Source organism: Telmatherina bonti, assembly GCF_933228915.1.
Source record: "Telmatherina bonti genome assembly, chromosome: 4".
In the NCBI taxonomy this organism is placed as follows: Eukaryota; Metazoa; Chordata; class Actinopteri; order Atheriniformes; family Telmatherinidae; genus Telmatherina; species Telmatherina bonti.
The window spans coordinates 11739086-11764342 of record NC_136622.1 but is presented as its reverse complement, the minus strand read 5'-3'; the positions used below and the strand labels follow the sequence as shown (position 1 = coordinate 11764342).

Below are 25257 nucleotides of genomic sequence, written 5' to 3'. Positions count from 1 at the left end.
GGGAGAGCAGGGAAGGTGTGCTTGAGAAAGTTTTCTGTTTGTGAGTGAGTGTGGGAAACAAAGAGGGGCAGTGGGGTGGGGAGAAATGGGGAGTCCGCATGTGACCGGAGCAGGGCTGGGTCGATGTTTTTTAAACGGAGGGTTTTAAAAGAAGCAGAGAAAGGCAGAGTCCTTCCCCGCGTCCCTGCAGCAGGGCTGAACGAGAGCCAGGAAAAGGGGAAGGGCCTCCGTCTCCTCCTCTCCAGCTGACATAAACAGCTGCCCAGGAGCCCAGGGAGCCCGGAGCCTGCTTACAGGGAGAAGGAGGTGGAAAAACAAGGAGACACAGAGGGAAAGAGGAGGAGGAGGAGGAGGAGGAGGAGGAGGAGAGGACACACGGAGACAAGAGAGAGTCCAGGACCACATCTACCTTTATGGGTTGTGTCCTGAGCTTGGACTGGTGTGGGGAGGGAGAGGTGCAACCGGTGGCGGTGGTCAGGAGCTCGTCTCTGAAGAGAAGGAGTCTGGAGAGGAGTGAGAGTGGCAGGATGAGGCTGACAAAGGTCAGTATGCTTTTGGTGTCCGTGTGTGCATGTGAGGAACTGTAGATGCATGTCAGCAGGCATGTTTACAGTATGCAGATGTGCACCATCTGGTTCTGATGGCGCTCATCACATGACACTGTCTTTGATCCAGACTAAAATGTCTACATATGTAAGAATCTGTGGAGTCTCCATTTATCGTCGAGCTACACTTTTATGTTTTTATTCTATTGTTGTTGTTTTGTGATTTGGTCAATTTATTTACTAGGTTGTGACTTTTGTCCCGATTCGATTCCAATTTTTTGGGTGACGAATTGCGATTCTCACAACTCTACAATAATACTGATTTTTGTAGATTAAAAACAAAATAAATGTATAAAAAAAAATTTTTTGCACGTCATTTTTCTTGATTTCAATTGAGAAAAAAAACAACAACACAGCAGCCAGACCATCATTCTGCTGCTATAATTCCCAAGAAGACAAGTATAAAGATCAATAAAAACAAGAAAAATTACAAAAGATTTATAATGAATTATTTTTATTTATTTGAAAAAGAAATAGATTTTTTTTTAATAAAAAAAAAAAAAAAATCAATTTTAAAATTGTGAAGCAAAAAAATCCTGATTTTTGATTTTTCCAATCGATTTTCCCACCCCTATTATTTACAATTTCCGGGTTCTACCGATACATTATCAATCAGTAGATACTGGAAAACCAGGTCTTTGCAAGGCGAATTTGGTCATTGTTTTACATCAATTATATTACATACAATCCGTTAAGCAATTCCAACTTTCACATTTCTTTTTTCTGTTTATGTATTAATTTTATTTAAAGAAAAACAACACAAACCTTGAGAAAACTTTTGTTTATTTTTTTTTATAAAGGAAAAGTAGGAACAAGTAGAGACTGTAACTGTGGCTGGATAGTTTTAAATTACAAGTTTAGTTGTTGGGTTTTTTTTCTCCAGAAGCTTGTTGCTATTTATACGTGGAACATTTTTATACCATGTTTTGCTCATGATACCATGCTGTTAAGAGAAGTGAAGGCATCTATGTTTACATCCCTTTAGATGTCCAACTCCTCGTGACTTCAGTGCCTCACACACTGTTTACACGAGATAACTCAGTTGAAACAAGAAGCAAAAAGACCAGTTAGACAAAACATTTTTGTGTAATGTCATGATGGCATGTAGCAGTGGGCAGATCGGAGGGCAGGAAAACGAAATGTTTGGATTGGATTCTTGGAAAAGGAAGAGAGTGTTTTCTTTGGCATCCTTTTAGAAGACAATGTGGTTAATCATGGCATCTCCAAGCTGAGGCCACATCTGTCCAGCTACCATAGAGGCTGTTTTGATGGCTTCAGCTCTGCTGGGGAGTTCCAGTCACGTCAACAGAGGCGGGGAGGCGGATTGGACGGAGGGATCTTAGTGTCATCAGAAGAACATCAACAACCGTGACCTCTGGCCAGAAGTTTGCATCACGTTGGAACACTTGTGACTTTTTTTTCTTTGCGTGAACAAACACTTTGTGTGCATTCTTGTCAGTTTGTGTGTGTGTGTGTGTGTGTGTGTGTGTGTGTGCGTGTGTGTGTGTGTGTGTGTGTGTGTGTGTGTGTGTGTGTGTGTGTGTGTGCATGCTCGGTCCCTGTGGCTCTGCAGCATCACATGCTGAGCAGCGTGGGAATGTGGATATTTCTGCTCTACGTCATGCTGCAGTGACCGACCCCGACTGCAAGGGTGTGGGAACAAGTTAGATCCCAATTATCCTGGAGGAGTAGATGTTGTCTTATCTATATATGGTGTTTTTTTTTTGTTTTTTTGTTTTTTTTAATGAACATGGTTTTGTTTCTTGGAGACATGTGGGAGTGTTTAACGGTTACTGCAGCTCAGATCTGAACCTGACAAGAATATGATTAAGTCTTTAAAAATCTGGGGGTTTTTTCGGCCTGAACCATGTCTGTGCATTCATAAAACTCATGCAGGCTCTCTAAAAAAACATAAAACTTACAGTCATCTGTGTGATGATATGAAAGCTGCTTTTATGTTGGTTGCATGGGAAAGCTATGATCCACATCGTACACAAATAGATTCCTCACATCGTGTGCATATTTGTGTTTGCAGGGCTGTGACTGAAATATTCGCTTCAGAAAGGAATGATTAATGATTCAGAGTTTTAGTATTTTAGATCAAATTGCTGGATTCCTCACAGCCTTCCTTCTTGTCCATCATTAAAGAACATTATACAGACGGGTTGTGGATATAATCAGCTCTTTGCAGCGTGGTTTCCTTTGAAAAAAAAAAAAAAAGTAAGGCGGCGGATTGGTTCTGGTGAATGTTACAGTAATCAGGTGGGACATTTCTAACTCGACAAGTCGTGGAGCAAACCAATGGAAAGGCCACCTTGTGTTACATCCTTGCCATAAAATAACTTTTATGATTGCTCTTCTGATTGGTCTTATTAAACAGTTTTTGGCACTGAGAATGAAATCCATTGTTATCTTGGCAGGCTTGGTCCTAAACCTGCATTTAATTTACCCACATGCACAATGAAGTCTGTCTGTCTTTAATGGACTCACATGTAAGTTCATCTTACTCTTTTGACTTCCTTTGCGAGGAAAATGATTGATTTCTTACTCATACACGACCAGTCGAAAGTTTGTACACACTTTCCCATAGGATTTAATGGTAAAGTGTGTCCAAACTTTAAACTGGTGGTGTAAATCTAAAGAGATGTCCGTTTGTCAACTTCGGCACCTCAGCCTGCAGTAAAACCGTGCATCCAGCTGAAGGAGTGACTGACACTTGAGGTTTTCATCTTTCTAGTAAAAAGTGTTCCTTTCGTGTGACACCGCTTTGTTCCCAGTTTGAACTCTTCCAGCTTCACAGCAGTTTCTTCATTTTGCTCTTTCATCCGGATGTTTTCTTGCCCCCACAGACAAGTGAATGCCATTGCACTAGTTTGACTCTTTTTTTGTGTGTGTGTGTGTGTGTGTGTGTGTGTTTTGACCATTGAAATATATAGAGACCTGGCGCTGGGACAGCGGTTTTGTATGTATTTGTCTGGCTTCCCTGTAATTTCTGTGTTAGAGAAAGTTTAGATTGGCAAAAAGCAACAGAGAGGCCTTGAGCCACAGGCATCCACTACAAAACATCCACCCAACGGAGGAAGGAAGAGTGACCGGTTAGGGTTAAATATAGACACCTCCCATCCCCTATATCCCTCAAAGAATGGAGGAGAACAGAGAAGGAATAGATGCAGACCTCACAATCCTACATACTTGGGAAAACAAGGTAAATTCCTGTTTAAGCCCTGGCCCGCGGGTGGCTGTCGTAGACTGGATTCCTGCGGCTTGGAAACAAAGATCTGCCCCAAACTCTGAGCTGGAGTTGAGGAACTCTTGTTGTTATGTGCAGCGGTCACACAGATGAAAGCTGATCGAGGAAAAAAACAAAAGAAAGACACAAACCATTTCCTCCCTCAGTGAGTCCTCAACAAATCCCAACACCGCCCTGAAAGGAAACACCTCCCTGCAAACTATGCACCAATATTTTCATTTCTTACACACAAAAATGTTCAGCTTGATTTCTGGCTCACAGAAAGGACTTTTATTGAACTCATCGGCACGGTAAATGTGAACACGTGCTCATTTGTGTCCACCGTATCCCACCCACTCTTTCCACTTTTTTTCACGCTTTTTTTTCCCTCTTTCAACAGCTGCACCTTATCAGCTTTTGGCTTAGTGCTGCCTTACACAATCCGTCATCATGCTGCACAGCCCCCTTCTGCAGCCTCCTCCCCTCCTCATTTCCTCTTGGACCGGGTTCCCACTCTGTCCACCTCTTTCTCATTTACCTCGGAGCACGGATCAAGTCTTTTCACTTCCTGCGACTGTGACTTTTGTCTTCTGGATGGACTGGACAAAACGCAGCTGGCCGTAATATCTCCAGCAACATGAAGCACCTTGCATTGTGGTTGTTTGCTGTGGAACGACATGTTTATTCAACATTCACTCCACATCTTTGGGAACCCCTAAAGTTTATTCCTCGGCTCCATCTGCAGCAACTGCACCCCTTTTCCCTCATCCCCACCTTTCCTTTAGTATGACCCTCCCCCACCTTACCTACCACCTCAACCCCTCATTCCAGTCCAAAGCACCAGCTTCCTGCCTCTCATGGTCCCCCCAGTGCTTTGTTAGTCTACCTTTTTCACCCCACTGCTTTCCTCCACGTCTCTGCATCCATCTCTCTTTCTCAAGTGCCTACTTATTCAGGCTAGAATCCCAAACAGAAAGAGAGATATAAAACCCACACAATTAAATCCCCCCTCAGTCTAACAGCCCGCCTTTTTTTCTATCATGAGCAGGAAATTCTTGGAATATGAGTAAAAGGAATGGACTCCATTAGTGCACGTGCTTTTTGGTGGATGTGTGTTGGGAGGAGGTGGGGTTACTCCACATGTCATAACTCACAGTCACATTCTGCACTAATATACTGTGTAGCCTTCGTACCTGCTCATTGGTCCAACACATATGGAAGTGACTATGAGATTGAGGCGGCATACAGAAACAATACTGAGAGCATTAAAAGTCTAAGGCCGGGGAATATTATGGGCTTGCAATTTAAGGCAGGCTACTCAGAAGGAATGTGCGTGTATGCATACATGGGTACTGTTAAGAAGACACACACATACACACCCACACATGTATGTACCATTTAGTATGTAACCCATGGCTGGGAATAAAAGAGTCTAAAGGATTCCCCTGGATTTTTCTTGTATTTTAACCAATACGCACTCCGCGATCACAACAACACTGAACCAGATCAGCGTAGGAAAGTCCCCATTACTGGTACGGTAGAATTGCAACCATTAGTGTGCACAGAATATTAGTTGCTTTCTTGCTTTCATTATACCAGCCAAGCCTGACAAAATAAGACAATTTTGGCTGTAAATGTAAACTTTAAACTTTGTACATTGCGCATTCACACAGTCTAAAAACTTCTAGAAAAAAAAATTGTCTTAGAGGTCTGCCTGACTGGTTGCATTTCTTCTCGTTCACCACTAGGTGGTGCTGCGTACGCAGTAGATGCTACTGAGGCGCACTGTCCTTGTTGGTGTTTTTTCTATGCAGGAGCCCTGAAAACATACAAAAAGAAAGTGTAAGAGACACATGAACAGAACTTTTCTGACTGTCAGTATTAATTCATTACAAGTGTATTAACACATTCAAAGCACAGTGCAAGCGTCTTGAAACAGCTCATTTTCTCTTTATGATTTAGAGAGCCAGGCCTGCCTATGATGCATTCTGAAGCTCATGGTTCACTCATATCCAGTTGAGTGCTCGTATTTGATTTTTTTTCCCCCCTTCTTTTATATAGTTATGCTACTTTACATTGATCTATTAATCATTCAAGTGTATTTTAAAAAAAAAACAGCTCCTAACTCAAGAGACAAACCGGTGTTGTGTCTTTATCTTCAGATAGCTTAATGTTGCTATTGTCTGTATCTCTAGAAAATGTATAATTTTTTTTCTTTAGAGTTGGTTTAGTATAATATATTTCAGCTTCAAGAAGACATAGAAATCAATCCTTATTTTTCCCCATATTTCTTCTATAAAAGACCCATTTTTCTGAAGCATTGTTATGCAAAAAAATGGCATTAGAATATATTATGGGAGCTATGAAATCCCAGTGACAGAGTATAAAATTAAGTCACATCAGAGAGAAATAGTTGCAGAAGAGAAGTCCATGAACAACAGGGCAAACAAAGAAAAATATGTAATAAAAAATAATAATACATATCATAGACCTTGATCTATCATCACTGACATGACAGGCATGGAGAATAGGTGTATGGCTATAAAAAAAAAAAATTCTCACTTTTCCACTTGATTTCACTTGAAAACATCTACAAGAAAATGTATAATGAAATGAACTGTGGGGAAGAAAAACATTTGCACTGTGTTTTTATTTTTTTTATTTTTTTGAGAAACATAAATAGATGTGATAAAGAACTAAAAAAAAAAAAAAAAAAAAAAAAAAAAAGCAACCCTGTTGAAAACCTTTGTTTTAAGAATTATCATGATATGAAGGGTAAACAACAAAAGATCATGGCTTGCCTTGCTCGCTTCAGTAACTTCTTGTCAATAACAGAAGAATAGTAGAAGTAAAAGTAATTTATCAGTAGGTTATGTACTAAAATAGTATGCTTATTAATAATAATGATCAATCCAACATGATTTAAACACACCTGGTGTGTTTCATCTGCAGCCTCCAGAAAGCTTATCCCCATTCATGAGCTACTTGTTAACATAAACATGTCTGAGACATGTAATAATGGGGGTGTAGAAGCAGAGGAGGAAAAGAAGAGGTCCAGGTCTACATAGTGTGCATGACATGGAGCCTATCATCAAAACGCCTTACTATGTTTGTGTGCACTTTCCACCTTATTAATCCGGCGGTCATAACTATCCTGTAATTATGTGATCATGATATGTTGAATATGGTTAGCAGCAAGGCCGGATTATCCAGTGGGCATTATGGGCACATGCCCAGGGGTCCATGCCCTATTGGGGCCCATGTGGTGCGTACACCAACAGTTTGGACAAAATGTACATAAAAGCAAACAGTGTCTAGTGCAACACTGGCTGAGAGATGTTAGAAATGTTGTTTCACAGTGTATCATTCACAATTTTCATAATGTTGCAGTGGGGAAGGGGGCCCTTGGCACACTGTGGGCCCAGGGGTCTGTGCACTTTTAATCCGGCTCTGATTAGAAGCATCTAAAATGAGGCACAACATTCCTAAAAGTCAAGATTTTGACTTGAATTCATTGAAAAGTACATCAACATAAGTTATTGGTCAAAGCAGAGAGTTTTCATTCAATGTGGTTTGATTAGTGGATTTAATTGGCCGGATTATCCAATGGGCATTTCGGGCACAGGCCCAAGGGTCCACACCTATTGGGGGCCCATGTGGGGTCCACGTAGGGCATACATCAGCAGTTTGGACATGAAAGCAAAATGTACATAAAAGCCAGATAGCTACACCACAGTGTCTAGTGTCTTGCTACTGGTACCTCTTGCTGGGAGATGTTACAAACGTCATTTCACAGTGTATCATTTACAATTTTTACAATGTTATGTTGTGGAACGGGGCCTCTGGAACACTCTAGGCCCAGGAGCCTGTGCATTGTTAATACGGCCCTGGCTGCAACCCTACAAGAAACACGAGAAAGCGAAAGAATCCAAAAACAATAACAATTTAAAGATGTATTGACAACCTCTGTCACGTCCTCGCGTTTCCATGGGAAATAAAAACGAGCACTCCAGCCAATCTGGAGTGAGTATCTTCACGCGCCCCTCCGGAAACTGACCAATCAAGGGGTGGAGGTTCCAGTAACAGTACTCCACGCAGCTTTTAGCCGGACGTGGCTCCACCTCGCAGCTCCGGAGCCGAGTGAGGGTGGACCGGAGTAAAGAAAACAAGTCACCTCACACGCACAGCAGCAGCAGCAGCAGCAGAAGAGGGGCATGTCAGTGATGGCCTTCCCGGGAATGAGAGGTAGCGCGTGAAGCAGGGACCATGAGCAGCGGGAAGATGAACAAGGTGAGACCGGTCTGGGAGGAAAAGTAGTGCGGGTTTATTTGGAGCGGATTGATTCGCCTTTAGATCTTAGTCATTGAAGTTTTCCCGCACGCGTTTTGCGCACTTTCCAGCGCTTTAAAAGGCTGTTGTGTGTGTCGCCTTCTACAGAGTGGCTCTGTTGCAAGAAACCTCGCATTAATCTGACTTAATACCCTGGATTTTCTTGAAGGGAGGCCCCATAAACAAGAAATTCTGTGGTGCTGTTCATTAAAGCTGTTTAATGTGCGCGCGGAGCTGTGCGTGTTTTTCATGTCCGGGTGTTTTTTTTTAAAGGGAAAACTTCGTGACTTTGTGCCGCTCTGTGGGAAGTTTCTGGATGTGTCGCTCTTCATTAAGCTGACATTTATGTCCTGAATGGGGGGGTCATATGATGCGTCCAGCAGTCATTTACTGCGTGTGCGCGTGCAACAGTTTTAAATGGATTAAATGGGCAGCAAAAGGAGATGATTTTATTACTTAAACGTCAGAACAGTAGCAGCTTTAAACCATTTCTATTTGTAGTAGTTAGAAAGGCAGCTCAGTTTGGTGTATTTGGAAACGTGTTTGTTGAGCATGAATCGGCAAATTAAGTAGGGGATAACTTTGAAATTTGTTTTCCATGAGCGCTGCCTGTGTATTCCCAGTTGTGTCAACATAATCTAGCCAAGGACAACAGCTGGAAAGGCTACTTGGATCAGCTGGCTGACTTTCCTTTTTCTCCTTTCTCTTCACTCAGGACTTGTAAAATTGACTTTTCATAATTCGATAGAGGAACAAAGTCTGTCATTTGTATTTAATGTGATAAAACATGTGGGCATAGTTGAGATAAAGTAATTGTGTCTTGTTAAAAAAAAAAAAGAAAAAAAAGAGCAGACCCAGTTACAGTATGATTTGATGACAAGCTGTGGTTCACGTGAGTGCAGTTTTCCCAGTTGATAATTAATGCTGTGAACAGTCATGTGAAAAAGAACATGTGACTTCCTTTATTTCTAATGTTACCATAGACCCTATATGAAGTTAAAACTGCAGTCCCCCCTTCATCCGCTTGGGGCTGGCTGCAAAACAGAGCAAATCCCCATGGACTCCCTTGTTAAAAAGACCAACTTCACAGCAGAAATAAACACGTTTACAGCCTGGTTCAAAAATCCATTTTAGGTTTAATAGGTCAGGTTTACCTTCATGACAACTATGGGGGGAGTGAATTTTTTTCTCACTCGCCCTTTTAAAAGCAATTTATTCTTGAAGTTTGTCATATTTAGGGGTGTGTCAATTTGATTGACAGGTACCCGATCGCCCGCTTCAAGTCAGAAGAACATAGAACAACCGCGATTTTTAGCCGGTAAACAACGTGACTTAGCTTTAGCCCATTTACCTTCGTTAGCTGGTTAGCTCCTGTTATCTCGGGGTTAGCTCGGTAAGCTGTTAGCTACAGAAAGCTCAGAGTTTGCTTGATGTCAATCATCCACCATGATGCTCACAGCCCCCCTCTAAGCTCCACCTCTTTGCCCATATGTATTTTCCGGGCAGTCTATGAATGTTATGTATATTAATAATAGGGCTGTGACAATATGCTTTTGTCCCAAATCGATTCAATTCCAATTTTTTGGGTGCTGATTTGATTTAAATTGCGATTCTCGCAATTATTCCATATTGCTGATTTTTGAAGAATAAAAACAAACAAAATGTACAAAACATTTTTTTGTTAGTCTTTTTTTTTTTTTTTTTTTTTTTTTTTTTTAATGTCAAGAAGGAAAAAACAACACAGTAGTCAAACAATCATTCTGCTGCTATAATACCCAAGAAGACAAGTAAGAAGATCAATAAAAACAATGAAAATGACAAACATTTTATAATGGATTATTTTTATTTATTTGAAAAAAAAAAAAAAAAAGATTTTTTTAACAAAAAAATCTATTTTAAAATTGTCAAGCAAAAAAAAATCCCCATATTTGATTTTTCGATTCAATTTTCTCACCCCTAATTAATAGATAGTTTAAAAAAGGGATCCCCAATCCTGTTTCTCATGGACCAGTGTCCTGTGGGTTTTCTAAGTGTTCCTGCTGGAACACACCTGACTCAGACTCAGACAAGCTCTGCACATGTCTGCTAAATACACATTGATTTCAGTCAGGTGTGGTGCAGCAGGGACACTTGGAAAACCTGCAGGACACTGGTCCTCGAAGACCAGGATTTGGGATCCCTGGTTTAAAATACATAAATAAAATCACTACTCGTCTGGGCTGTACCCGGCTTTAAAATGAGGTAAATATGACCTGAGTTTGGAGCATTCAGAGAATGCCAAGGAGGAAAGACAACAGCAGTGATCTTAGACAAGCAAACCTTGCTGGCTGTCCCTCTTACAAGAGTTATAAGATAATTTTCCTAAATCATTTACAGTCCGTGACTGCAGACGGAGCAAGGTTATTTAGTTATGGGAAATATTCAAGATTGGCACCAATATGCCCAGGAGCGGACGTCATAGCAAGTTTATCCCCAGGTCAGACAATGCAGTGCTCAGAGACAACTGCAAAAACTTAACAGCAACCAATTAGACTCTTCTGACCTTAGATAGCATGTTAAATGTTAAAGCTCATGACAGTATGCTTAGAAAAAGATTTGGCTTGTTTGGAGGGTTTTATCTATCTAAATAAAACATGGCAGTGCAGTTTAGCTTCACAAAACTGCATCTAAATAAACCACAAACCTTCTGGAACAACGTCCTTTGCGCAGTAGAGATCAAAGTGAAGATGTTTGGCCTTTACACACTGCTCATGTTTGATGAAAAGCAAATATTGTATTTCAACGCAATCACTTCGTACCAACTTTGTGGTGAAGGGCTGATGTTTTTTAGCTTGATTCGCAGCCACAGAGCTTGGACAAATTTGCAGTTATCGATTGGGCCATGGACTCCTTTATGTACTGAAGTATTTCATAGTTAGATATGAGGCAATCTTTCTGCAAACTTTTGAGTAAATATGCAACAAGGTAACATAAAAAAAATCAAGGTGCAACAATGGAACAAAGTTCTGACCTCAGTCTGATTGAATTTTTGTGTTTGGTCCTGAAGAGAGCTGTGCATGAACGAATGTCTGCAAAAGAGGAATGAACTTCACAACAAAGTTAGAGACTGAAAACAAAATACAGAAGAAAATATTTCAAAATATTAATAAAATAATGGGAAACACTTTGTCTTTTTCACATTGCTTCTGCACTTTTGGCTTAGTGTTTGTGCATAGTTTATATCATGATGTTCATTCCAGGTTGTGTTTATGCAAGTTTAAGACTGATGCACAACCTCAAAACTGAAAGAGGATACATTCATTTTTCCACATAGTTGTATGCATGAGGACCAGTGAGTAATGACAGATTTCTTACATCATACATTAGTCAATTAGTGTTGGCTCCTGTCCTGTTTGAAGAAAGCAGCCCGGATTAAAAACAAGATAACATTGTCAAGCATCTCCAACCTTTCCTTTACTGATACCAGCGTGGCCATTTTTCTCCGATGTGAACCACATTCAGTACAGATGAGCGGATGTCAGCCTGTGTTTTCATCAGACTGGAAACAGGCTTGTGATAAAAAGAAATTCATTTCTGGGTAAGCCTGAAAGTTTTTCCCAGAAATTAAGAAAAAAAAAAAAAAAAAAAAGCATGTCTCACCTTAGCAAGTCTGATAAGCAGTCACTGTGATGGAGATGCTCAGTGGTCGGTAATACAATACTATGGCTATGTTCAGTGTACAGTAGGTATTCTATATTTGTAATTACTGGGTGTAACTGAGAGGTTTGATGGCACATGATGGCTGTGTTTACTTTGGGACACCCTCTGTTCACTGCCAAGTCAAGAGGCTGAAACAGAGGCTGGTTCACATTCCCTTGTGCCAGATGCAGTTACACCGGGTGCAACCCCACAGTGGCCACCATTCACTCCCCCTCTGCAGCTCTGAAACAACACGGGTAAAAAAAAGATCTCTTTTAATTGAGCAAACACTCCAACAGGTTTAAATAAGTCAAACCAGGTCAGACCTGGCTGTAACTATGATACTACACCTAACCATCACACGTAAATATCACCACTGGAGGATGTTGTACACGTATTGAAGCCCCAGCACAGCATAGGATTAACATTTTTAAGTATAACAGATGCTGCTTTTGATAGTAAATATGAATAAGACCTTTTTGTGTGTATGTGTTTGCAGCGGGAGTCTTACTTAAGAACGGAAGTGTATCATGGCAGCATGCTGACCTCACCTCAGGAACAGGCAGTCTCTGTTTCCCGCACTGCCTGTCCCACCCTTTGCTTGCATGAAAGCACACACACACATCAAATGACACACTTTTATTAACACACATGTCGGCCTTGATGCCAACAAATGATGCAGGAATCTAGATAGCGATGGGATACTCTCAATAGAGGGTGGGATTTCAAGTACACAAGAAGTCACAAACACACCAGTGAGTAACTGGGTGTGTTGATGTACATACAACAAAACAAACTGTAATTAGCAGCTGGTTGTTATTCTTTTCTAATGATCAGAAAAACTTGAGTTGGTGTCTTTCCATTGGTACTGTAGGTCTTTAAGGATTTTGCCCCCTCGTTGTAACGCCTCTAAAGTGTAGAAGGAAAAGCTTATTATGGAAAGTAGTCAAAATAATGCTTTAAGTATGTTATATTTAGGACCATCAATTGTCAGCTTTCTTGTTAAAATGATCATGTTTACAGAATAAATGCTTGACAAATAAAGATTCAGCAAATGTGCCTAAAGCTGTTCATCCCTTGCCTCCTACCAACTCCCTAAACCTTGAATCCAAATCTCGATTGATCAGAGTTCGCCAATATGTTCATTATTAAATGTCTAGCCGATGCGGGTTAAAAGTGGCAGCCAAGGTTGCCATAATGAGATTAGTCTGTCTCCAACAACATGAAACAACTTGCATTACGGCTCCGCTTGTGGTTGTTTGCTGTGGAAAGACATGTTTATTCAATGTTCATTCCACATGTTTGGGAACCCCTTAAGTTCTTTCTGTCTCAGAGTGAAAAATTCCCTAATTTTTGAAGTACTGCTATTTAAAGTAGCACTACATAACTTTTCCTGGAGCCACCATTGCCCAGCACTGTCCCAAGACGGAGAAACAGCACTTGACAACTTCTTTGTGTCTCCACACATCATTTTATAGGAGCGTTTCACTTCATGTTCCCTTGTCTACTGCTAATAACAGCATATCAGCACTCTGCCTGTTTTCAAAGTGAACTGTGGCTGATTCAGCAAACAAAGGGTATTAATGGAGAAAGAGGAGAAGAAAATGACAGAGCAAAAGATAAGAATAGAATAAACATCAGACTGACTTTTACCTGCTGGGGAGAGCTCAGAGAAGAGACAGGATGGATGCAGAATTAGCTGTCTTTAGGAGAAAATCTGCATATTTTCAATAGTGTGACTTTAAAAAAGAAAATGTACCTTTTAATATCAGTTTGATCTGTGACTTTTTATATCATTGTTTCCTTCTGGCAAGATTTGGTTGACCTTTTTTCTAAGCTAAAATGGAGGTATCCTTCACAGACAGTCAAAGCAATTATTCAGCAATTCAAATTTTAAAATCATGACCTTCCTACTGGGAGCGCTTAAAAATGTTAAGACCGCCACATTTCCATTCATGCTTCACATAATGGTTTGCAAAACACCTGCCCCTTCTGTTAGTCATAAAACCCAAAGTGGCTTTGCTTAGTCTGAAACTAATGATCCAAAGATCTAAAGACAGATCCGACTATATTGTTACGATCAGAGTCTCTAAAAGCAGGGTTTCCCCTCAGGGGTATGCTCAGCCTGTGGTCTCTGACCATCTGCAGCTGAAGCTGAGCTCCCAGTTATCAGACCTGGAGTCAGCTCCCACACAATGCCCATCACTGTCAAAATATCAAGACTATTTTTAGAAGTAGGGGGCCAAGAGAGTTTCCAGCGATCTGTGGGTGTGTGTCCTCAGATGGTTAGCTGTTTTTGTGTATTCGTTTTTACATTTGTATGACTGTGTGTGAATCTCTTGTGTACATGTAACCACTCCCACGTTGAATCCAGCTACTGTTCTGTTTCGGCTGGCAGAGGGGCAGCGAGGAAAGAGAGGGTGGCGGAGGGGGGGGCATGCTTAGAAAGCATGTCTTTGACTCCTGATTCCTTTTTCTGCCAGAAGGCTAAAAATATTAGAAAAAGGACCTTGTTGTGTGCAGCAGATGTTGTAGGAGGGACGGATTGGGGCGTGGGGGGACAAACACAGGGACGGGAAGAGGAAAGGGGACGCTGTCTGTTTTCAGCGACTGTCTGCAGGGATACACGTTTGCACGTGAGTCAGAGTGTGTTTGTGAGTTTGAGGGTAAAGTTTTTCTACTTAAAATCTCAGGTTGTTGTTTACAACTTGTGTCACTTCTGTGGAAATTTGGGCAGGTCCCAGCTGGTGGATGCTTTGCAGCGAGCGTGGTCACATGTTAAGTGGTTGTGAAATTTTGTCCATAACCTCTGCGATTATAGAGGGATTCAGTGTGTGCATGCACAGTTGAATTAATCTAATTAATTTGAAGGTAAAATGAATTTATTCTTTGCTGCTTTCCAGCTGTTTACAAGCAGCTGCAATGGCCTCACCAGTAACAGCTTCTTTAATAGCCTGGAGTACTTACATACTAAATTCCACACCAGAGGAAGATGTTTTTTATCCATTACAGTGGTGACAGTAATTACCATCCTGAGGACTGAGTTCTGCATTACAGGTTGGATTTTAGTGCTCGTACATTCAGACTCTACCAGCTGTTTTCTGTTGTAATCCTCCAAAAAGCTGTAAACCTCCTTTACTCTGGTTTCCACTGCTGGACCACCAAGTTGAGTTGAGTCAGTAGAACATATTTTAAACTCAGTTAAGCATACAGTATGTACTTGTTTATTCACTTGTACTGTTATACTACCCCTATTGATACATTAACAAGTAACAAAATGTGTTGTCAAATTGTCTGAAATTTTACTTTCTTACTATTATTATGCAATTACATATTAAAACTTAATACTATGTAAATGAAAATGTTGTCATTTATGTTGTTTTTAACTGTCTGTAAGGAACTACTATGTTTTGGAAATAGTAAAAAAAAAAATGTCACTAGTATATAATTTTGGGCAGCCAAAGACTTACAAACCGGTAACATAAAGTCAATTCTCTTCAGGATTGTAAGCATTTCATTGTACTGAATAAGAATAAAACTTTAATGAAATGACCACAACAAAGATGTCTGAAGCTTGAGCATTACACGTTTCATTGGCAGCTAATTTTACTGAGTTAGAATGAGTAAATTAATTTGTGTAGTATATAAAAAATACCTTTGTTTGATTGTTTTTCAATTTTAACATCTCTTAAATGATAGATAGCTTGATAACACACACACACACACACACACACACACAACAGTTAGCAGAATGTAATCCTTTTTAGCAGGTTGATTAGCTTGCTAATTCCAATTTTTTATGACTTTATTCTCCTCCTCTATCTTTTTGACTTAACATAAAGTTCTATATTCTTTGTACAAGTTTTTTTTTTTTTTTTTTTTAAATGCATCTATTTCATCTGATAAATGGTTCCAGCAGAAAATCTGAGCTAGCTTTAGCCTAATCAAAGTAGTCAGACTGGAGGAGATGCTAGAACCTGATAAGAGAGCATTAAAGTCCTGGTTTGAAGATTGAAGCCGTGGAGATTATTAACAATAATCACAGCTGACAAAACAATTCACCCTCTTGGCCTTTTACTCACAGGTCTGGAGCATTTGATGTTCATATGTTTTTTGTTGGCCTTGAAAGGCCTGGATTCAAAAAGATGTTTTTTCTTTCAAATTAAACTTGGGATCAGGTTGTTTTCTCAGCTGCGGTTTCCAGCTTTTGAGAATAAATTTTGAACTTCTACAAGTTATTAAATTTTTAAACTGAGTTTTTTCTCAAAACATAATTTTTATTTGTCCTTTTTCATTTTGTTGCATGGTTCATGTACACTTGTGATAATGGCCAAATACAGATGCAAGCAGAGGTACAATGAAAGTAACCTCAACCCAAAAGACTCTACATTGCCAAAGCACTGTATTTGCTGTCAGCTCCCTGAAATATAGAGTGGTTTCATCTCCACCAGTTTCACCCCCCAGTCCCCTTAAATGAACCAGCATGGAGCTACTTTACAACACCTTATAGAGCACTGAGTGGCAGAGTCTGACCATGATTGCATGTGGTTGGACTATATAGTGATCTTGATTGTGTTTGAAGGAGAAAGAATCCTGCCAGCCTCTGCAGTATGTGTTTATCTCACAGCCCACATCACCACTGTGGCTTAGCTGACAGTAACTGGTTGCTTTTTTAAACTCATCGTTGGCCCCATGTGTATAGTAATGCATGTGTGTGAACATTTCACCAAATGGTTGCAGAGTATCGTAGATGAGAATTGCTGCATACTATAGACTGAAACAAACTCTAGAATAACGCTATAAGTAGTATTTCACGCCCTTTACTGGGGGGCTGTGAATTATGAGTGCAGAGGAGAACAACTGAGCGAGGATTATGGGAGTATATATTCTTGCATATTTGCAAAGCTAGAGTTTTCCCAGTTTACTTCTGGAAATTATTTTTTTCTGCCTGTTCATAATTTGTTTAAGTGAAGTGTGGAACTGTGTTGAAGCCTGTCAGGACATAATAGTAGCGCCCCTAAAGTTATACCTAACTATTATTATGCAAACCTTGCATATGAAAAAAGTCTATTTCTCTGTGCAACACTGAAGACTCCAAAAACAAGGCTGGATTTAATGCTAAATGTCTTGCTGCTCCATATTAATTACTAAATCACTGGCTTGCAACTCAGGATACCAAAGACAACTGAAGATGTGTGAAGTTTCAGCTGCTCAAATTGTCAAAATTAGATTTACGAATGTACAAATCAACCTTGTTTGATGGTACAGAAGACATTTTGTTTGTCAAAGGTCTTTGTGAGGATAAAGGTTCATCAGACTCAGCTGTTACACACAGGAGTATATTTGCTTTACAAGTGCTCTTGCATTTTGTGAAACTGCAGGAACAAAAGCCAACTTGTGAAATACCCCAACATGCACTACAAAGGTGTTCTTGATATACAAAGTAGAGTACAGATTGGCTGCCATATCAAATAAAGAATCACAAAAAAATTTTCATTGATGGCACTTCCACTATATCTTACACCACTTTGCACCATCATAAGTCATTTTGTCAATGCTGAAGTGTACTTGTCAAAGGATTCATGAGTGTTGGGGGTTCACTCCTACAGCCTCGAGAACTTTACATATGGTTGTGGGCTTTTAGTTGATTCAGTGTCAAAGAAATATTTCCAAGAAAACGTGTCCAGAATGTTTTGGAATCTCAAAAGAATTTTTTTTCCCACTCAGGTTTGTGTTCCTAACCACAAGACCATGACAGGCTGTCTCAAACATCACACCAGACACCTCATCCCTGGGCAAAGGGTGCAAGCTAAAGTTGGCATACATTTTTGTGAAAGGAATATTGTTTTTCTTTGGTTTGGAAAAGGGTCACAAATAAAGTTCTGGAGATAACTCATGTTTTTGTAGGCAACAGTGAAGGTTTTAAAAGAAAACAAGCGGGGAACCTCTGAATCAGACTACCAGCTGCTAGCACTAACTTTATCAATGGCTGACTTGCTTGTTGCTTTTAATGTCAATGCATGATCCAGTATGAAAACCATGAAGTCCATGGGAAGTCATTGGACAAGGATTAAAGTTTTTCAAAAGTGTTAAGCAGGTATGAATCTTAAAATCCACTTTTTTCTTCCTGCTCTAGTGGATTAGATGAAATAGTTTTATTGGCCATGGGAAAAGTCAGACGTATTTGTTGTATGAGGAGCTCAGAGCTTAGAGGTAAGACAGGAGTGTCAAATCATAGCTTCATTAAAACAGGATCAAGATAGGATAACATGAAGGATTAATGAAGTTTGGTTCCGTACTGTGAATGGCAGTCGACAAATGGAATGAGTGTTAGAGGAACTGAAATGTGCAACTTCCACAAAAAATGAGAGGAACATCCATCACCCAGACCCACCATTTCATGTAACTGGTAAAATCCCCTGAACCACCCACTCAGTACACCTCCATCATTCATGGAGCTGTGGTCCCAACTACACAGGATCAGGCAAGCAACCACTGACAACAGCTGGCAGAGGGTGATGCCAGGCAGGCAGCTGTCCAAACACAGTCCAATCCCAGAACACAGTCAGAACGGCAGGATAATGGAAAAACTGCGTAAACAGCCTCTTTTTGTTCTCACCATGAAGGAAAAGCACACACACACAACTAACAAAAAGCTTTACGTCTATGTTATACCTTAATCTTATAAAATGATGGACACAGGGTGGATAACTTTCTAAAGTACACTTGTTTCATGGTGGTAAAATTGATCATCATGTGTGCTCTCTAAGAAAATAATGTAAACTCAATACCTTGGCTAGATACCTACCAGTCTCCAGCATGACAGTGCACATTGTTTGTTCGCATATCCCCTACTGATTTCTTTCTCTCTCCTATTATGTATCGTCACACTCTAGCCTGTGGTCATTGGTGTTCTCATGTTCAAAGTGTTCAGAGACACATCAACCCCTGTCATCTATGGGTCTGATCCCTTGTTGGGAAACAAAGAGGCACTGGGCGGGAATCACAACCACACATGTCGCTGTACACTCCACTAAACACACACACATAAAATGTGAACATAAGAAAGAGCCTTGTCTGGCTTTCCTAACTTAATTTTTTTTTTTTATCATTCACAAATCTATATGTGCACACACACACACACGCACACACACACAAATATTGCATTATAGAAGAGTATGGGCGGGAACTTTAAGGATTATTACTGGAAGATAGTTACACAACCAGAACAGAGGTTCAAAAGGCAAAGAGAAGAGAGAATAGATGTATCTGCTGTTGCACACATACACATACATTTAAAGCAGGGGTTGGCAACTCTGGTCCTCGAGTGCCACAGTTTTGCAAATCTTAGGAGTTTCCCTGCTGCAACACACCTGATTCAAATCAATGGCTAATTAGCAGACTTGTGTAGTTTGACGTCAAGCTCTGCACAAGTCTGCTGATGTGTGCCGGGTGTGTTGCAGCAGAGAAATTCCTAACATTCGCAGGACTGTGGCACTCGAGGACCGGAGTTGCCTACCTATGATTTAGAGAAAGAGAAGAGAGAATAGATGTATCTGCTGTTGCACACATACATTTAGAAACACACACAACTATACACTCGGGTCAAGCAGACAAATGGGTAAAAGGCTGACAAGTCTAAGAGCCTGTCATGATTATAGTGCACATGATTTCTCAGGCATTCTCTTATTTCTTTGTTTCTGTCCTTTTTTTACGTCGGAAGGAGTGAGAGCAGTCAAATGACTCAGAAGGCATTACACATTTGCTCAGTCAAACTCTGGGATGAAGGTCAAACAATGATCTCAGTCAAACAGTGATTTCAGTGTTTCTGAGAGCAGGTAGTTTAAAGGCTGCAATATTAACGGCAGTATCAAATGTCGTACTTCGTTATCAAACTTCTCTGTGTTTCGTTTGTGTCTATGCAAGCAGACGGGGAAAGGGGAGCCACACGTCTTCAAGGAAAAGACTTTCAAGAAGAGGCGGCAGTGCAGTGTGTGTCGGCAGAGCGTCGACAACGTGGGCTCCTTCTGCAGAGGTATGTTGAAGTGTTGACAGCTCAGTTCCCTGTATGACCTGAGAGAGTATGTCAGCTAATGCAGTGTGAATTAAACGCTGATCAGAGGATGCAGAATGGTTTACAGGGAGGGAATTGAAAGAGTAAAGCAGAAAAGACACACTTATTAAGTTTTACTGCATTTTGTTATTTTAAAATATGATTGCATGTTGATAGAAAAAGGTGGATTCTGCATCTTTTACAATACTGATTTGTTCTTTTTTTTCTTCTTCTTTTCTCTATTCCAACTGGACTAATGTTTCCTTCAGTATGCAAAACAGCCACCCACAGGAAGTGCGAGGCCAAGGTAAGCATCATGGTCAGGGAATCATGAAATAGATGGAGGCACACATACATTTCTGAGATTTAAAAAAAAAAAAAAAAAAAAAAAAAATTGTTGTGCAAACATTAGCATAGGGTTTGTTTCTGTTTTTTTTTTTTTTTTTAATTTTGTTTTGTTTTATTTGTTTTTTTTGTGTGGAGGGGGGGTGTTTGTTTTGGGTGCTTTTTTGGGGGGGGGGGTGAGTCTTTGAGGAGTCACTAAATAATTAAATGAGATGCATTTGGGTGGTTTCATGAAGCCAGGGATGCCCAAGTCCGGTGACTCAGCTGTGCTGGACAGGGGTTGCATCTAAAGGTTGCTGGATGGTAGATCTCCAGGACTGGACTTGGGCACCCCTGCATTAAGCCAACAACCTGACGATTGTTTCTCAGGATGTGGGATTATCTAAACAGAAATCTGTTAAACAGAAAGAGCACTGCAAAAGGGGCAACAGTTTTTTTTTCTCAGCAAGTAGGGATATGATATAATTAATTATTTTGTCATTAGGAACTAGTTGTTGTGCAGGCTGAATATGAATTCATCCGTGGCCACCACCATGACAGCCAACATGATCCCACTGATTCAGTGTTAAAGCCAAAAGCTGACACACTCGTCTTGCTTGCCAGGAGGGGCGTCTTAGAACAGCCATGACAGATGTGACTTCACCAGATGTTTGGATGAATATTTAAATGCTCCTTGGGGTTGTTAAGTAGATCTTTTTGATCAGGTTGAAGTGTGAAACAACACATGATAGTGAGGGAAGACATCTTAACATTCTTGCCAGTAAAAACGCTGCGCAGTTGCATTCCTCAGGACGAGCTGCAAGCATTGCTCAAATCCCACACTACTGGTTCTATGAAAGAGTCATTGATGGAGGGATGGTATGATGAATAAACAGAGGGATAAAGAGGGGGAGAATGCCAGCCATGGCCAGAGTGATGAAGGGGGAGGTAGAAGTAGGGAACCTTGGCAGGCAGGAAGAAGCCAAGGGCAAAGGCATGTGGCAAAGACAAGTCTCATGCCTGTAGCATCTCTCTGTGCTCAAACTTTTATCTGATGAGACAAGCGCCTTGAAGATGAGTTCAAAGATCAAAGGATAGCTTTGAAACTAAACAAACAAAAAAAAAGTAAAAAGAGGTCATTAAGGTCAGCTCGTAATACAAGTCCATTGCTAACATGGAGGTTTCAACTTAAAGTACTTCTGCGTAATGGAGAAAGAATATTCTTTGTTCATTAAAGCGTCATGATGCATGATAAATGTTACTATTTTTTCTTATCTTTAAGTGCATGCACGTTTTTAGATCTTTGTGCTTCACAATAAAACAATAAGTTGAGCTGTTTTCACACATTAGCAGGACAGTATCTATAGGAACAAGTTCAGAGAGTCTCCACAGCTTTCTGTCAAACTTACAGACAACATCTGGTTCATTTTCGCATTACCTTTTTCTTTATGGTATGGAAACAGCTTTAGAAAGGTAGATAAGGAGGTCAACACCACTCTCAAAGTAATCTGGTTAGGTAATTTTAGCGCCAAAGCTAGAAACAAAAATACAGCAAGGTATCGTCAGAGCAGAAAACCATGTTTTATCTTTCTCTCACAATCAAATAAAAGATTTTATTTGGTCACTTGTTAAAACTGGAAAATGTTGTTGCCTCTCAACACTCAGACTAGTCAGATTGTTTATCTCCCAGCCCATTGATGGCATTGTCATCAATCTTCTCATTTAACTTTCATTAGTTGACTTTCAGAGACAAAGGAAACATTCATATGAGTGTTAAAGTGTTCCACGTGTTAAAATGAAATTTCCTCAACGGCAATAGATATTATGCAACGCTATTAGACACAAACAAGCAAACAAATTCATGAAAAGGATTAGTCTTTAATAGAGTTTCTAGATTAACTGGATTAATGGTAACAACTGGTTTCATAGAGGAAGAGCAGGATGTTGTACGAGATTTGTCTGATGTGTGGTTGTTGACTGGGAGTTAAACGGTGATATCCATCACGGCTGCCCAGGAAGGGAGAGGTCAGATAAGGCAGGGTGTGGAGGTCTGGTTGTTGTGTCCATCTTGGCTGTTATCTAACCTTACATGTTGAGGGAGTTCAGGGAATCATAGAAAGGGATGGCATCGGTGTCTAAAAATAGAAATTATCAAACTGGGTTTTAGCAGTGTCATAACTTCATGGTTTTTGTTGCGTGTGAGTCATATTCTAAAGTTTTTCTGCGGAAATCAACCACATCTACCCTCTTTAAAGAAAGTATCCCGCTCTGCCTGTCATCTGTCAGCCATCCTGCTCCCACAAGATCTGTGTTTACATCTCCATCTGGCTGGTGTTGCTCTAAGTTTGGTGACAAATCATCTCATTAATCACACTGTTAAGTATCCTGTTGGTACATCCACTCTTCTTCTGTGGAAATACTCAACCCCCTCCCAAACGCACACATTTCGTAAACCTCCTTCCCAGGATTGTTGGCAATAGGTAGTCAGTTTTCTTTTCCTTGTCCCCTGTCACCATGTTCCCTAATCTCTGCCCACGAGGCCGACTGCCTCCAGCTGGCTCATCTCTGTGCTATTAAAAACACAGACTGTCTCACAGAGAAGCAGAAGGCCATAAACAGTTTTATTTCAGCATATTTCCTCTCAGAGAATAGTTTCCCCTGGATCTTTGATCCCAAGTGGAAAATGTTGTCCATTGGGAACCTGTGGGGGGTGGTAGGGAGAGTGGCGGGGGCCCAGTAGCAGAGATGGAGAGGAGACTGAGTCAGGAAGGACATAGAGATGGAGAGGGGGGGGGGGGGGAGCAAGGAGCAGTTGGAGGAGGAAGGATTAAAATTTGTAAAAAGCAGCCTGTAACGAGTTGACTGGCCTGTCTAATTAGGCAAGAAGAGGCATTTCCGCTGGTTAGGAGGGGGAAAGCATTCCACGATTGGATGTTTGAGTATCTGCTCAGCTTAGTCTAACTCTTACCACCACAAATACACGAGAATGACACAGGAGAGGTCAGATTTGCTGATAGGTTGGTCTACAGATCAGAAGACTTGCATCCCTGGTTTTCTGGTGGACATTTTAGATTGACTGATAGGTTATCTATCAGCCTAAATATATGTAGCCAAAATATTTGTTTATTTCATTTATTATTTATTATTAGTTCCTTGTCATGGGGCAGATGTTATTTACAGGACCAATAAACATCAGACCGTTGAAGATTAAGCAGAAGATCTAAGAACTTCGGTGAATGACCAAAAATAATACTTGGTCCCCACACTGTAGCCAAACATGTAGCTGTAGCACACATACATTTCTGATAAGCCCATTAAAAACCCGACATTCCTCTTCATGGGTGAAGAAGAGCACATTATCCATCGGACCAAACTATAACCTTGCAATGAGACCAAACAAGTATTTATAGATGACAGTAACTCATCTCAGAATGTAGTTTTAGGAACTGGTATAGGGCACCTTGCAAATGTCCATCCTTTTACACTCGAATATGGTTTGTCCACAAAATCATCCACTTCATTGCATCTACGTTTTTTTTGCCCCTACGAATAAACCAGCAGATTTAGATGAGGCTGAATTATAAGTTTACCAAGTAACTTTAAGCCTTCAGAACTTTAAGCATTCAGAACGCAAGTCAGAAAAGAGCAAAGACACATTTAAACTCTTCAGGTCATGGTAAAAAGCTTGAATGATAAGCCAATGCGCAGATGGTGTATGTTGGCAGTCAGAGCAGTGTATCGCAGTAATTACAATCCCTGCTTCCCCCTCAGCGTATGGGGAATCCTCCTCATTTGTTGTTGTCTGTCCTCTTATCCACTGAACATGACAAAATACACAAAACTAAGCTCTGAGCTGTTTCCACTGCTTGCCCTTCTCTTCAGAAGAAGAGGATGTACAATCAAGTACAGATAGAGTGGAAGTGGGGGAGGATGCAGCAGTGGGCAGAGCAACATAACCCAGCTGATGTTTCTCTAACATAAAACCCTTTCATCAGCACAGTTTCAGATGCAGTCAAATTCTCTATTTCTTTTGTAGAAAAAACAAAACACAAGACATAAAATATATTGAAGTACTTTAAAATGCTTCTTTCTTCTCTATCGCTGCTCTCCAGAAGGGGCCAAAATGATGCGTTAAGACCCTTCTTTCTTTTATATGTTTGTACTAAGCAGAGTGACCTCTAACATGCTCCAAGAGCAGAGCGAAGGAAGTGATGAAGAGATGGAATGATGGAGTAATGCTAGAGAAAGTGGACAATACTCCCATGCAGTTTTAACATTGCAAGTGACCCCAACATCCCTTTTACTCTACAGACTTCCTGTCAAACTGCAATCTCTTGGTCAAATCTTCATAGGAATATGTCAGTCATTGCTATAAAAACATAGTCAAAGCTGCCTTGTAGGGCTTTAAGGCTTACATGAAAGTATCTACATATCAATATAATTCATGCCAACAGTTTCCTGTAAGTAGCCTTTCTAATTGGTTCAGTAGGTTGTTTTGGGGGAATCACAGTGACATCAACACAAAGTCATTTTTGTGGCCATTAGCCCAGACCTCTGGTTTCCCTCCCGCCGACCCGGCACTTCACCAAATACTTGTGTAGTCTGCGTGACTCATTCAGGATAATAAGACGCAAATGTATCGTTCAGCATTACAAGGACCATGACCGTCTCTTCTGAGTAAAAGAGACGCCGCTCTATCACAGACAGTCCTGGTAATTGCTGAGATAGGCCAGTGTGCTTTGAGTTTAAGCCGTGTGTGCACATCTGTGTGTGTGTGTGTGTGTGTGTGTGTGTGTGTGTGTGTGTGTGTGTGTATGTTAGTGTGTGTGTGTGTCTAGCACAGGCTAAGCAAGTAAAGGAACAAGTAAGTGAGCAGTGTTGATGAGAGTTAAAACCATAAGCATGACAGATAACTTAGCCAAGTTGGGATGAAGCCAATTCAATGCGAGTGTGTGTGTGTGTGTGTGTGTGTGTTTGTGTATGTGTGTACAAGTGGGAACATACCGTAAGCTGCACTAATTAGCCATTGGGTTCGGCCT

At 40.6% G+C, this 25257-nt stretch overlaps 1 protein-coding gene across 4 annotated transcripts in view; it reads left to right on the top strand.

Moving 5' to 3' along the window:
* The first annotated feature begins 236 nt into the window (after positions 1 to 236).
* Positions 237 to 25257, top strand: part of tns2a (tensin 2a) — a 63891-nt gene continuing 38870 nt past the window's right edge. For 3 of the 4 annotated variants that reach the window (XM_079239123.1, XM_079239122.1, XM_079239121.1), the window contains exons 1-3: positions 237 to 542; positions 19771 to 19876; positions 20164 to 20201. In XM_079239123.1, coding sequence (XP_079095249.1) covers positions 414 to 542; positions 19771 to 19876; positions 20164 to 20201 — 273 coding nt within the window. In that variant the 5' untranslated portion in view covers positions 237 to 413. Of the gene's footprint in view, positions 543 to 7985; positions 8125 to 19770; positions 19877 to 20163; positions 20202 to 25257 lie in introns of those variants that run through there. The other variant, XM_079239124.1, reaches the window with a different exon arrangement.